At 49.7% G+C, this 14,910-nt stretch overlaps 1 protein-coding gene across 1 annotated transcript in view; it reads right to left on the reverse strand.

Moving 5' to 3' along the window:
* Positions 1 to 14,910, reverse strand: part of ADCY5 (adenylate cyclase 5) — a 156,327-nt gene that overhangs the window by 14,153 nt on the left and 127,264 nt on the right. The window contains exons 13-16 of the mRNA XM_082625412.1: positions 5,962 to 6,078; positions 5,359 to 5,523; positions 2,451 to 2,626; positions 326 to 355 (exon numbers count right to left, since the gene is read on the reverse strand). Coding sequence (XP_082481538.1) covers positions 326 to 355; positions 2,451 to 2,626; positions 5,359 to 5,523; positions 5,962 to 6,078 — 488 coding nt within the window. The remainder of the gene's footprint in view (positions 1 to 325; positions 356 to 2,450; positions 2,627 to 5,358; positions 5,524 to 5,961; positions 6,079 to 14,910) is intronic.

The following is a 14,910-nucleotide window of genomic DNA, read 5'->3' on the forward strand; positions in this document are numbered from 1 at the left end:
GATCTCATGCACGCCCCTGGGGAGAGCTTGAGGCCTGTGGAACGACCTGTGGATCCTGACGGCCTTGGTCACTGAGTCTATAAATCATCTCGGGGTGGTAGAGAGATCATAAAAGAAGGGCACCTACCCAGTGAGCCCCCCTTGGTACCTAGGGAGGGGAGGGCCTCCTCCTTCATCACCCACCTTGCCGCCAAGGCCCCCTCCCACCTGGGTACCGCTGCCTCCTCTGCTGGGCTGGTGGCCTGAGCTGGTGGCCTCTGGCTGCTCGGTGCCAAGGGCAGGCAGGGGTTGTATCAGGGAACTCGGAGAAACAGCTTCAACTCACCACTGGGAGGTCCCGTTGTTGTTGAAGTCTCTGTGAACAGGAGTTGGGGAGGGCTGTTCAGGGCTGCTCCCTGTATCAGCAGCCTCCATGCCTGCTCTGCTGGCCCCCACCCCCTGCTGTGCCCCTCTACACCCAGCTCTGCTTCCCCACGCCTCCTGCTTCTGCCCCCACCACTGCTGCTCCTTTGCCACCTCCCCCAGCACCCCTCTTCCCAATCCAATGTCACTTTCAGGATGGGAGGCTTGCAGAAAGGCCAGCCCCAATTAGCATCTGGTCACCATGACCACAAATCACCCAGCCCTCACCTGGGACCCTGGGGCCCTCCCAGCACATCCACCTGGGCAGAAGCCTGTCCCCTCTCCCACCCCAGCCAGTCGCTGCCACCCAGAGGAGGAGAAACACTACACCTGCACTGTCCAGTATGGTAGCCACTAGCTACATGTGGCTACTGAGCTTAAAATGTGGCTAGTACAGGTTAAAATGTCCTGTAAGTGTAAAATAGATACTAGGTTTTGAAGACTTAGTGTGGAAAAATGTCAAATATTCCATTAATAATTTTAAACTGACTATATATGAAAATAATATTCTGAATATATTGGTTAAATGAATACATTATTAAAATTAACTGCTTGTTCTGCCTTTTTAATATAGCTACTAGAAAATTTTAAATTACATCTGTGGCTTGCATGATTTATCTAGCGGACAATGCTGCCCTAGAGCCACACCAGGGTCTCCCAACCAGAAAGGACCTCCATTCTCTGTGGCTGCTTCATCAGGAAGAGTGGAGGGGCTCTGGGGAGGGGCGGGGCAGGAGAGAAAGAGGAGGCAAAGTTCCCAGCTCCCGCCCTGATCCACAGGGAGAAGGGTCGACCTCCTCCCTCTTCCGTCCCCAAGGGACTGCAGCCTGCACCGCTCATGATGCTACAGAGTCTCCCTGTCATCTGCCCACAGCTCTGCACAGCTGTGGAGAAGTTCTTCCTTGCATCTGACTTAGATCCTTCACAACATCTTCACTTTCTCAGGCGACACTCTGCACAAGAAGGTAACATTTCCGACACTGGAGTTATTGCCTATTTTATCCATGACTGTACCTTCACTGCCAAGCTCAGTGCCTGGAACAGGGTAGGCCCTCAATAAATATTTTTCAGTGAATGGATAGATGGATGAATGGATCCCTTCCTCTAACTCAGAGAAAGTACAGTTCGCTGCATTTTCTCAGGGGACACAGACCTGTCATTCACGTGTTTTGCTCTTCCTGATGTATGTGTGTGTGGGGGGGATGGTAATGGGAAGAAAAAGGTACTACATATCAGGCACTTTACATATTTCTTACTACTATAGGTATTATTATTCCCGTTTTACTGGGAAAAAATAATGAGGTTCAGGAAAAATAGCCAAATGTGTGTCTGAGGCTGAGATTCAAACTCAATATGACCCCAAATCAGAGCTCTTTCCCCTCACGGAGCTACCTCCCCTGGAAATCTGACAAATGTCACTATATGACCAGGCTGACTGCCAGCTAGATAGCCTGGGGCACAACCCCCATACTTGCCACCTCTCGGCTGTAGGATTTAACTGCTCACCATCACAGCCAGGAGCATTTGAGCAGTGCACAAACTACCCAACTGTCCAGGGTGGTCCTGCCTACTTTGCTAAGTTGCTATGAGGATAAAAGGGATAACGTATGTCCAACTGGTTTGAGGCAGGACAAGTGCCCACGAACAGCAAAGGCTGTTCCTTTGCTTGCACACACCTTGCTTTCCAGCTCTGTTGGACCTTGACCCCTCTGGGCCTGAGGCGTAAGGGCAGTTAGGTGAAAATAGGTCATCAAAGGCTGCCCTGGACAGATGAGGAAAAATTCACTGAAGCCTGAGGTCAGGACTGAGTAGGAGGCTGGAGGCAGAGGGACAGGGGACCTAATAGCTCTGAGGCCACCCTCACCCCTGGGGGAGGGATGGAGGGAAAGAAACAAGACACTGTGTTGCTTTGTCCCGTGGTCAGAGCTGGGAGCAACAGAACACTCCCCTGGCAAGCCCCCTTTGGCCCAGGAACCCAGCCTCCCGCTCTTCCTTCCTCTCTGCAATGCCCCAGATCCCATGCAGAGCACGAGGCGGGTGCCACCTACATGGCGTTGGCTGTGACCAGTAGGTCGGCATTGTCAAAGAGCGTGACACCAGGCACCTCAACGACAAGCACGTAGATGAGCTCGATGGCCAGCATGAGCACCAGCTTCCCGATGCAGCTGATCTGCAGGAACACCGAACAGGCCAGCAGGCTGAGCAGCACGCTATAGGTGAAGTACTGTGGAGAGAGGGCAACGGCTTCAGCGCCCCGGGCCCCGCCCACCCCGGCCCCACCCCCCCAGCCTCCCTCCAGTCTGAGTGGCCTCAGGTGAAACCGGGGGTCTGGGGATGTTTCTGCTGATGCAGACTTGTACGGTGGTGTGAGTGGCCCTGGGTAGGAACCAGGAGGTGGGGCTCCAGGCTGAGGAGGACCACTATCAGCAGTGTTGCCCAATGGTTAGAGCAGCGCTCCAGGCTCAGGCAGACTGGAGTTTCAGCCCTGATTCATCATGGACTGTTTGTGTGGCTTAAGCCATTTATTCAACCTAAGCCTCAGTTTCCCCATATGCAAAACCTTCTATCTCATGGGCTTACTGTGATGATTACGCAATATGAAGCCCCTGGCACAGTGCGTGGTGCCCTCCATTACTGTGGGAGCACAGGCTTCAGCCCCTGATCTGCAACGTAACATGTGGTGGCAACATCTGAACTGACCTTATTTGGTGGCCAAACTGACCTACTGATGTGGTGCGAATTATCACCTTTATCCTGCTTCCTGTGACTATTCATACATTTTGCTGCAGAAACATTTCTGTGTTTCATTATCAGGTGCTGCCCATACTGCACTGGGGTGTGAGGTAACATTTTAAAACCTGAAAAATTCCCAAGTCCAGGACATATCTAACCCAAAAGGTTTCAGATGAGGGATTGTGCTCTTTCCTGTACTTTGGGGAAATCCTGGTCTCTGAGCCTCAGTTTCTTTCTCAGACAACCAAGGGGCCAAACCAGGTGATCTCAGAGTTCGACTTCTGCTCTGTTGTCCCCTGACACTAGTCCTAGTCATGTCAGCAACTATTATTTTTCTCTTTTAGATTTACCGTTGTTGTTTCTGCATCAGGCAGAGCGACTCACTGTTCGCTGCCTCTGCCTTGGGCTGGAGGCCAAATTTGGTGGCTGGCAGTGGGGCAGTCCCTTCTGCCTAGGCCTTCAGGAACCCAGAGAGGGACTGCAGAGGCCCCTGGTGGTTGGAAGGGGGAGGGACCAGCCTCAAGTCACCAGCAGGAAAGCGGCAGAGGAAGGAGGAGGGAAGGCACAACCCGATACATCAGCCCCAAGGATAATAGTCCTGTCCTTGGGGGATGGGGAGGGGAACCCAAGCGCCAGCCTGGATTCCCATTCAGACCCTGGGCCCAGACATCCAGGGGGCCAAGGCTTAATACTGAGGTCCACCTCAGGGTCTGTGAGGAGTTGCTGAATCAGAACAACACTTGTGGGATGGGGTCAGCCCGAGGGGTCTGTAGCTGGTAGGGCCTGGGATCTGAGGGCCTGAAATTGGTCGGGCTGGTGAGAGCTGAAGTCTGTGACCAACCAACCATCTGCCACAAACAAGGAACCAGAACAGGCCCTGACACCACTGCTTTGTTCCCCCATTCTCCCATGGAGCAACCACCAAGGGGCATGTGCAAGACCAAAAACAGCCTCTGCTTCTCAGCAAACAGCCCTCAGGCAGCAGCTCCTGTGGGCTGTCGGCCAGATGTGAGAGGGAAGAGAGGTGGGGAGCAGAGGGCGGGTGCTGGAGCATGGCTGCCTGGGCAGAGGGAGGGCTTGGCAGGGGCCCAGGGACAACTGGTCTAGGTGAGCACTGGTGAGGGTGAGCCCTACCCCTCACTGAGTTTCCCTTGCCCATGTGTACAGGGGAGTAGGATCAGGTCCATTCCCTGGGGCGGGGGAGGGAGGCCAGCACTGTGACCGCTCACGGGGCCCTCACTGCAGTTCTGAACCCTTGTTATGAGTCATGGGCCCTTTGGGAATTGGATGAAAGCACGGGCTTTGTCCCCATAAAAGGGCAAAAACTGCCATCATCTTACAGGTTTCACGTGAGCCCCGTCAGGGAGCCGGGTTATGGGAATCACCCAATGCTTGGAGCAAATACCCTGGGCTGGAAGCCTGGCCCTGCTGCTCGCTGCAAAAGGGCTCCCTGAGGAAGCACGGCAGGGTGAACGAAGCACCTCGCATACCATAGGCGCTTAATGCACGCTGCTCTCGAAAGGTTCTTGCCATTTTTTAAACCCAATAACCTGTAGGTACATGATTTCTTTTGGGGGTGACGAAAATGTTCTAAGATTAGATTATGATGATGGCTGCACAAGTTTGTGAATATACTAAAAGCTACTGAATTATACTTTGAATGGGTGAACTTGCTGGTTTGGGATTGGGTTCCCTTTGCTCCCCTCTGCTCTCTGACCCACGGCAGAGGGGTCAGACAGGTCCTCCTGAGGCCATATCAGGAACGCTGCTGAGGCTGAGCGTTGAGAAACAGCTCTGCCTTCAGGTTAAGAGCAAGAATTCTGAAGCTAGGTGACCTGGGTGGGAGCTCTGGCTCTGCCATTTACTAGCTGTGTGACCTTAGGCAAGTTACTTAACCTCTCTGTGCCTCAATGGCATCTGTATAAAATAGTATCTTTGTCATAGGGTTGCTGTGAGGATTAAATGAGTAAATGTGAAGCCCTTAGCACAGTGTCTGGCACGTGGTAAATACCATATAAACAATAGCTATGCTATTATTCTTGTCACTGCTGTACTGAGGAGGTCGGCCTTGTTCACTGGTGTCTGGCACAAAGAGTGAGAGAGACTGAGGGGGAAGGAGGTCTCTGTAATGGCAGTGAGCTTGAGGGCCCTCAGAGTAGCCAAGGGCAGAGAGGGCTGGGGTGGCAGGTCCCCATCCGTGTCCAGTCCCTCCCTGCCCAGTACCTCGGGGAAGTTGCAGTTGGGCCAGGGGCTGCCGCAGAAGCCCCGCTCATCACCCAAGCTGTAGTTGCCGGCTGACTCCATCACGTGGCACGCGCTGACCTGGCTGGCACTGATGTTGTGTTCGCCCGCCAGGCAGCCAAACAGGTCCTTGGAGTTGCACGTGAACTGGTGGGGGAGGAGAGGGTCAGCCTGTGGGGACCAGGCCAGGGTAGCTCATCTCCACAGGCAGCAGGTGCCCATCCCGCCTTGCCTCAGGTGCAGCCTGACACTGGCCGGGACAGGAGAGGAGCCTGGAAGAGGCCGAGGAACGGGCAAGATTTGCCCAGCTACCCAGGGCAGGGCTTGTAAACCTCCCTTGGGGCATACTTCCCTGAGTCTTTCTGGCTCCTCCAGCCTCTAGAGTGAGGACTAAAGGCTGTGTAAGAGGCTTTAGGAGCTAAATGTGATCCCAGACCCAAGGTGAGACCCAAATAAGAACTTCCAGGGCGGAGAACGCCAGGGCCTGGGGGAAAGTCTCCTCCCAGCCCATGCTTGTGAGGTACAGGGCTCCACTGGGTTTCACCCAATGGGCTGAGGAAGCGCTGGGGAGATGGAGCCACCCACCATGTTGACAAAAGCCGACAGGAACACCAAGGTGATGGTGAACACGCCCACCAGGGTGCTGTTCATCTTGGACCGCACGATCTTCCTGGAGAGCCTCTGCAGCGGGGCCGGGAAGAGCTGTCGCGGGGCAGAGGGAGGACAGAGATGGAACAGAATTCAGTGGACTCCGCACACCGCCACAGAGGAGCTCGGTGGACGCCCTCCCCACCTTTGTCTCTCGCCAACAGAACCACAGGGGCTTTCCTGACCCCCTCCCTGTGGGCGAGCCTCCAGCCTCGCACCATTGCACCCCTGCTTCCAGGCCAACCACAGCGCAGATTCTGCAGCTGGCTAGAAGGGGGTCCACCTGGGGAGCTCACAGGTAAGAGAGGTAGGACGAAAGGAAAGATGCTACCTTCACCCCAACAGGGAAGCAGAGAAAAAAGCACATGTACCCGCTGTGTGAATGCTGGGCCGCTTGGAGTTACAATCATGGAGGGGCAGGAGGTGGGAGTGAAGGAGACATGGAGGTGCCCAGAACGCTTCCGGGAGGGTCAGAAGGCTTCGGGGAAGAAGCAGGGAGCTGTGGGTCTGAGGGCTTGGAGAGAACCTGGGGTCTGGAGGAAAGGGGCGGGCACATGGGAAGGGAGCAGAGCGGCGTGTGAGCGGACAGCGGGGCCCCAGTCACGGGAATGAAGCGAGCTTTTCTTCAGCAGGATGCCCGTGGGTCTGCCATTTCCCTCCCCTAATCCTCCCTACATTTCCTTCAGCTAGACAAACTGTATGTCCACTCAAGACCCACCGCGGTTTTGGTAATTAAATGATTGGGTCTACCAAATCTGATACACTTGGCCTTGGCCCCCATGTGCTCTTCATCTCCCAAGCAACCTGACTAAAAAAGAAGTCGACAGACCCCAGAAAAGTGAAGTAGTGGATTCGTGCTTCCCCCATCCTACCTACCTTAATGCCTCCTGGTAAGGCTGATCTGCAAGCATGCCATGCGTCCTTTGGAAACCCCTAAGGGCAGATGAAGGTGGTGGAAAAAGCACTCACCAGAGCCTGGAGGCCTGGGTTCTAGGCGTGGTTTTTCCTGTGTGACCCCTGAGCACACCGGCACATTCTGGCTGAGTGTGCCAGACTGCAAGGTTTATCCACCCTCTGATACAGAGCGTTTCTGTAGCTGGTCACACAGACAGCTAAGTAGGCAAGGGGACAGAGTGGGACCACGGTGTGACTGCTCATTCCCAGTGTGGAGAGGACTGGCTTGTGTGCTACAATGTTTAAGGCCAGCAAGTGCCGGGCCCTTGGTCCAGTGTTCCTCAGCTGTGACCCAAACTCACTACATGCAGGGCGTCTACATGGGCCCATCAGGTTGCCCCCATGGGACTTTGGGAAACCAACACAAATATGCTGATGCTTGTGCTGCTTGCTATGCTGTGAGTAATAAAGTCTCTTGTCTCTGACCCAGGAGTCTCGTGACATCTGCCAGCATCTATGAAAGAGCAACAAGCTAATTTATTAGCTTGTAATTAGGGTAAAACCAAATCTCAGACCCTTCATAGTTCTTGACACCAAGAAAGTGCCCTGCTTACCCCCTCAGTCTTGGGCTTTGGGCTGGGCATGCATGTAGGGAAGCAGTATATCTTTCCACCCCAAATCCTCCTCCACCCTTCCAACAAGGCCACTTCCTATTCAGCAGAGGGAAAGAAGGGACCACAGAGAAGGAATGCAGCAGTGGCAGAGGCCTGCAAGCCATTCAGGCTCTAGGCTGAGTGGTGTAGACCTTGGACCTCCATGTCCCCAGCAGGGGTGCCTCTCAGATGTGTTCATGGATCATCAAGTCTGTGGCATTCTTCTGAAAAAACACTTCCTTCTGGGGTAATAAAGGAGGCACTCTGACTGAACCCTCTAACATAGCAGAAGAAAAGATATGTGTGATTTGGAGAACATAAGCTTGGATTAAAATATTGCTTTAATAGACATAGAGATCAATGGAATAGAGTGAGAGTCCAGAAATAAACCCTTACCTTTATGATTGATTGATTTTGACAAGGTAGCCAAGAAAATTGAATGGGGAAAGAAGAGTCTTTTCAACAAATGGCGCTAAGACAACTGTATCTCCACATGCAAAAGAATTTGGAGCTTACCTCACACCATATATAAAAATTAACTTGAAATGGATCAGAAACCTAAATGTAGGAGCTAAAACTATAAAACTCTTGAAAGAAAATATATAAGTAAATCTTTGTGACTGGATTAGGCAATGGTTTCTTAGATATGACATCAAAAGCACAAGCAAAAAGGAAAAAACAGATAAGTTGGACTTCATCAAAATTTTGAAAAATTTTCCTTAAAATAACACCATCAAGAAAGTAAAAAAGGTGTTGGTGAGGATGTGGAGAAACTGGGACCTTTGTTTGTTGCTGGTAGTTATGTAAAATGATATAGTTGCTGTAGAAAACAGTATGACGATTCCTTAAAAAATTAAACATAGAATTATCATATGATCCAGCAATTCCATTTCTGAGTATATACCCAAAAGAATAGAAAGCAGGGGCTTATACAGATATTGGCACACTCATGTTTATAGCAGCATTATTTTCAATAGCCAAAAGTTTAAAGCAACTCTAGTGTCCAGCTATGGATGAGTGGATAAACAAAATGTGGTATACATACACAATGGAATATTATTCAGCCTTGAAAAGGAATGAAATTCTGAAACACGCTACAGCATGGATGGCACCTTGAAGACATTATGAAAGAAGCCAGTCACAAAAGGACAAATACTATATGATTCCACTTTTTTGAGGTACCCAGAGCAGTCAAATTCATAGAGACAGAAAGCAGAATGGTGGTTGCCAGGGAAGAGGGCAGAATGGGAAGTTATTGTTTAATGAGTATAAAGTTTCAGTTTGGAAAGATAAAGAAGTCATGGAGATGGGTAGTGGTGATGGTTGCGTCACAACAATATGAATGTACCTAATGCCACTCTACTGTAAACTTAAAAATAGTTAAAATAAAAAATTTACATTATGTATATTTTACCGTAAATTAAAAATGATTATGAAAAGGAAAATGAAAAGACAACCCACAGAATGGGATAAAATTGTTGTAAACCATATATCTAATAAGGGTCTTATAACTAGAATATACACAAAACTCTTATGACTCAACAGGAAAAGACAAATAACCCAATTAAAAAATAGACAAACAGGGAGTTCCCTGGTGGCCTAGTGGTTAGGATTCCAGGCTTTCGCTGCCATGGCCCGGTCAGGGAACTGAGGTCACACAAGCCACGAGGAGCAGCCAAAAACAAAACAAAACAAAAAAAAGGCCAAATATACTATGAATAGAGATTTCTCCAAAGAATCTACACAAATGGACAACAAGCACATGAAAAGATATTTGACATCAACAGTCACCAGGGAAATGCAAACCAAAAACAAAAGCAACCACTTCGCATCCACCAGGATGGCTATAATCAAAAAGTCAGATAATAACAAGTGCTAGTGAGGATGTAGAGAAATTGGAACCCTTGTATACTGCTGGTGGGAATGTAAAATAGTGCAGCTGCTTTGGAAAACAGCTTTGCAGTTCCTCAAAATATGACCCAACAATTATACTCTTAGGTACATACCCAAGAGAACAGAAAACATAAGTCCATACAAAACCTTGTACACAAATGTTCATAGCAGTATTATTAATAACAGCCTGAAAGTGGAAACTACCCAAATATCCATCAACTAATGAAGGAAGAAACAAAATGTGGTATATCTACACGATGGAATATTACTTGGCCATAAAAAGGAATAAAGCACTGTCAGATAGTACATCATGAATGAACCTTGAAATATGCTAAGTGAAAGAAGCCAATCTCAAAAGGCCACATACTGTATGATTCCATTTATACAAAATGTCCAGAACAGGCTCATTCATAGAAGCAGGAAGTAGATTTGAGGTTGCTAGGAGCTGTGGGGAACAGGGAATGAGGAGTGACTACTGAAAGGTATGGGGCTTCTTCTGGGGATGATGGCAATGCTCTGGAATTAGTGGTGATAGTTGCAGAACTTTATGAATATAGTAAAAACTACCGAGTTATAATTTTATAACCTTTATAAAGGTGAATTTTATGGTATGTGAATTATATCTCAATAAAGCACTTATTTAAAAAAAATCCCGCTCAGCTTCCTACTGTGTGATCCTGGGGAAGTCAGCAAGGGCTCTGAGTTTCCTTATTGGTAAACAGGGAATATCTACCTTCCAGGGTGGTAGATTTTCCAGGGTGGTTATGAAATGATGCATTTGAAAGTGCTTTGAAAGCTGTTAAATTCAATAGAAAATTTACTTAATATTTGCATTTTAAAGAGCTAGGTTGCCGATAAGAACAAGAGTCCTTGTTTCTCAGCAAAGGAATTTTTGGTTTCACAGCTGTGGAAAGTGTTTTGGCACCAGCATGAGGATCTTACTCTGAAATGGTATGACAGGTGGCTTCTAATCTTCGCCTGCTTAAAATTTTGCCATTTCATCCCCCCATCCCCCGTGTTGCTTAAACCATTTCAGTCCCGATCACCCTATCCATCAATAGAACGGCTTCTTTCATCGCCAGTGTAATGACTTGATTTAGACAAAACTTATTAGAAGATGGTAAAGCCTTTATAGAAGGTGGTTGGGGAACAGTATATGCACACAGGCTCCCTGGTGAACCTGGGACCAGGAGCCCCACAGGGGCCACCCAGAGAAGAACTGCAGGCTATTAAACAAAATCCAACCTGGAATACTACAGCTCAGGGGTCTCCAACCCCCGGCCTGTTAGGAACCGGGCCACACAGCAGGAGGTGAGCGGCAGGTAGGCGAGCAAAGCTTCATCAGCCTCTCCCCATCGCTCGCATTACCGCCTGAGCCAAACCCCACCCCACCCCACCCCCATCCCGTCCGTGGAAAAATTGTCTTCCACGAAACCAGTCCCTGGTGCCAAAAAGGTTGGGGACCGCTGCCACAGCTCTAACATCTAATGAGTGATTGCCTCAATGCATTGCCTTTTTACAAGCCATTTTCCCTTGTCACCCTTTCAAAAGACTTAAAGTCTCAGCAGAAACCCAGGAATTGCTGCCTTTTTGAAGTCTCCAGAAGATTTGACATCCTGCCCTGGCACTGGTTTATAGAGTATCTCATCTCCTGTAACAAAAAGTTCACCTGTATGTTGACCCCAAATCCCACCTTTACTAACCCTGGTGTGGACAATAAAATTCTTCACCTGGAGTAGAATCTCCTCGCAGGGCTGCTCTACAGCTGCATACAGATCCTGGAGAGCATTTTTATGGAGGGATAATTGTGTCTGTGCAAACCAATTGCTCAGTGCCTGTTCACCATCAGAGCTCAGAAAAAGAATCAATTAAAAAAAAAGTTCCAGGGCTTCCCTGGTGGCACAGTGGTTAAGAATCTGCCTGCCAATGCAGAGGACATGGGTTCAAGCCCCAGTCTGGGAAGATCCCACATGCCACGGAGCAACTAAGCCCGTTTGCCACAACTACTGAGCCCGACTGCCACAACTACTGAACCCCGCGCGCCTAGAGCCCATGCTCTGCAACAAGAGAAGCCACCCAATGAGAAGCCCGCGCACCACAACGAAGAGTAGCCCTCCCTCACCGCAACTAGAGAAAAGCCCCTGCACAGCAACAAAGACCCAACGCAGCCAAAAATAAATATAAATAAATAATTTTTTTAAAAAGTTCCAATCCCAATATGATTAATCCAAATCAATTCAACTTGAAAAATGGGAATGGTGACACAATTAATAAACCATGACTGGGGTGAGGGACAGTTTTGATCCTGGCCTCTCAGGAAGTCTCCAGGCAAATCAATGACCTCCCTGGGGTCCTGGCTCCCTGTCTGTCATGTGGGACCAGGGTATTGCAGGAATGAAAGAAGGTGATGAAATCTGACAGCAAAAAAATGTAAGAAAACAGACTTTCTGACAAGGAGCTAATAAATGAAGCAGTGGCTCCTACTTCAGAAAAATACTTTTAAAGATATGAAAACTTCAGAACAAGACAGGAAGATGCTGACCAGTAGTAGACCCTGACTACTGCTCTTATCACCTGGCCTTTCAGCGGTCAACTGGACACATTAACAAAGGCAGTGTCCTGGAGGGGAAGGACTGTGGGCTCTGGAGTCAAGGACCATTTGGGTTTAAACCCCAGCTATACCACTTCTTAGCTCCGGGACCTAGGGAAAGCTGTCTAACCACTTGGAGCCTCATTTTCCTCATCCGCAAAGTGGATATAATAAAAGCCACCTTAAAGGTTTGGGAAACGCTGCTCAAGGTGGCATGGCTGGGCTCTGGACCCAAGATGGCTTGACTTAAAAGCCATGGGAGGAACCTAAGATCTCCTTCCTGAGAATGAAGCATTCTCCACCCCCAAACGAACATGTGCCTGACAGCAACCCCTCCTCTTCAAGTGGACAAAGTGTGACCCCGAGCCTCTGGAAAGGGGAGTGTGGAGATTCTGAAGTCATCACAAGACAGAAGCCAGCTGGGAGGTGAGAGGTACTGGTTGAGGAGTAGGGCCCTGTTTTAGAAGCTGTGGACAGGAGTCAGGAGGGCGTGGTAGGAAGGAGAGCCGGCAAGGCGGGACTTGGCTAGCTTCAGGCTTCGGGGAGGGGAGAGGCGCCTTTTAGGTGACTGCACAGAGCAGACAAGGGCCTAGAGGAAGCCCTGGTCAGTTTCCAGGAGGTCAGACAATCAGGTCCAGGAGGTCAGTGGGAGACAAGCCAAGAGGGAGCCAAGAGCAGCCTAGAAGATGAAAGAGATTTAAATATACACACACACACGCATGCACACACACACACGCACGCACACGCACACACACGCGGCCCTATAGCTGAGTACTCCTTCTGGGCCTATCTGTACCCAATCCTCAAACTGCAGGAAAGCAGAGCTTGGCCTTCTGAGTGAGAACGTGCTAATGAGCCACAGGAGAGAAAGGGGGCCCAGTCAAGTGCGGGGACAGAAGGGAGCCACTCTCTTCCACCCACTTGGGCGGTGGCAGCTAAAGTGCTGGCACTGTCAGGGGCAGGCCTGAGCTGCCTCACAGGATGAGGGGCAGAAGCCACATGGGGACTGACAGAGCAGTCAGAGCTGGCCAAGGAGGGAAGGGGCTGCACTCAGGAGACGTGAGCGAGCTCGCCATCCCTGGAGCTGACACGGCAGAGGCTGGCCCACCCCTTGCAGGGTTATGCAAAGGGGTTCCAGCCTCAGGAGGGTGTCTGGGCTGCCTCCGTGTTCGGGCCCCTACCAATCTGAGATTCTCTGAGTTTGGGGACCACATGTGATGGCAAGAAGGGATTTAGCACGGTTTTCTCTGATGAAAGCAGCTCTGGAGCCCAGATGAGCACCGATGCCAAGGGAAGGAAGGAGTGGTGTGTGCAGATGTTCAGACTGGCCCTCTAAGACAGCTTCACCAGAAGGATAGGCTCAGGGGATGATCCTTAGGACAAGGCATCTCAGAGACAAAGGGGCTCCAGAGGCCAGCTGATGCCGAAAAGCGAGACCAGGACTGTGGGACAAGATGAAGACCAAGGCACAAAATTACCCTCACTGAGAAATCTAGGTGTGTGTGTGTGTGTGACCTGGGCCAAGCTATGTCAGGAAAAGATCATACAGGCCCAAGATGAAAAAAACAATCAGAGCCTTCGGTGAGCAGTACATTTCAGAAAAACAGAAAGGACCCAGGAATTGCTCCCTGACAGACAGCTAAGATGACTACATTGACTAACTCAGACCACACTTTCTTCATGTTTCTCTCTTCAAAAAGGATAAAATATGGATGATTTAAGAAAGTAAGTCCAAGTTGTTTTGGGGAACTGGAAAAGTAAATGAAAGAGAAAGAGACCATGTCTGACAGAACTGCTTGGCTTTGGATCTGCGGAGCCCATAGCAGGCAGGGGTAATTTAGGAACTGCTGTATCTCATCGGAAAGCCACTAGCCATGATTTCTGAGAAATCGTGGAAATCAGATGAAAATTGTCTGAGTTCTGGCAAATCTTTTCACAGGGAAAAACAGAATGACACTGGAAATTCCAGTCCAGTCAGCTTCACAGCAGTACCTGAAAAGGTGACACAATCAACTTTCAGTCAGTCGGCCTGCAGGCAGTGTGACAGGGGAAGGGGGGCCAGGCCGCCCTGCTGCAGAGATGCCAAAAGGGAGACTTACCCCGTTCACATTTTACTGTGCAGTTAATCCACAACACAAAGAGGAAAGAAGACTGATTATTAACTGGAAGAGGAGTTCATGCTACAAACAATTGCTCAGGTCGGGGTCTACTTTCCAGAAAGTGGATAAATGCTGAGACAATGGCTTCTCAGAGGCTGTGAGAGAAGCACACAGCTAGAAGCCCAAGATGGGTATTAGTGTCTCTTCAACTCTTGGTCCAGATGAGCAGGTTTCAGGCTTGGTAAGTCAGAGAGCACTTTTTTTCTAAACAGACTCCTTACAAAAGCTCTACATCTGCAAGATGGAAGAAGCAGGCTCCTCTGGTGGAAGGGTGTGGGGAGGTGGGCAGAATGGAGTCGGGGCAGGGAGGGGAGTGTTCCATCCACCGGCCTCCCCCTTAGGAAACTGAGGCCTCAGAGCCGTCAGAAAGATCACTGGGCTGGATGAAGGAATTGAGAACAAGATTATGGACTGTGACACTGATTACAAAATAGGTAGATTCTATAAAACACAAGGAGGCAGGAATGACTTTTATAAATAATCTCTAACAGTGGCAAAAAGAATTCACTAGACCAAGGAACTAACTTAAAATGGCCAGTGCGGGCAGGACCCGTCCCTCCCCTCCCCACCTCCTCCCCCTCTGCTTCCTCCTCTTCTCCCACCAGCAGATACACACGCAAGTCAGGGAACACAAAACAAATGAAGTCCATGAAGCTCAGGTTCACCAACGCAGCTAATAGAAAAGAGAGAAGCTCGG

This window comes from Mesoplodon mirus, assembly GCF_964341445.2.
Source record: "Mesoplodon mirus genome assembly, chromosome: 6".
Classification (NCBI taxonomy): domain Eukaryota; kingdom Metazoa; phylum Chordata; class Mammalia; order Artiodactyla; family Ziphiidae; genus Mesoplodon; species Mesoplodon mirus.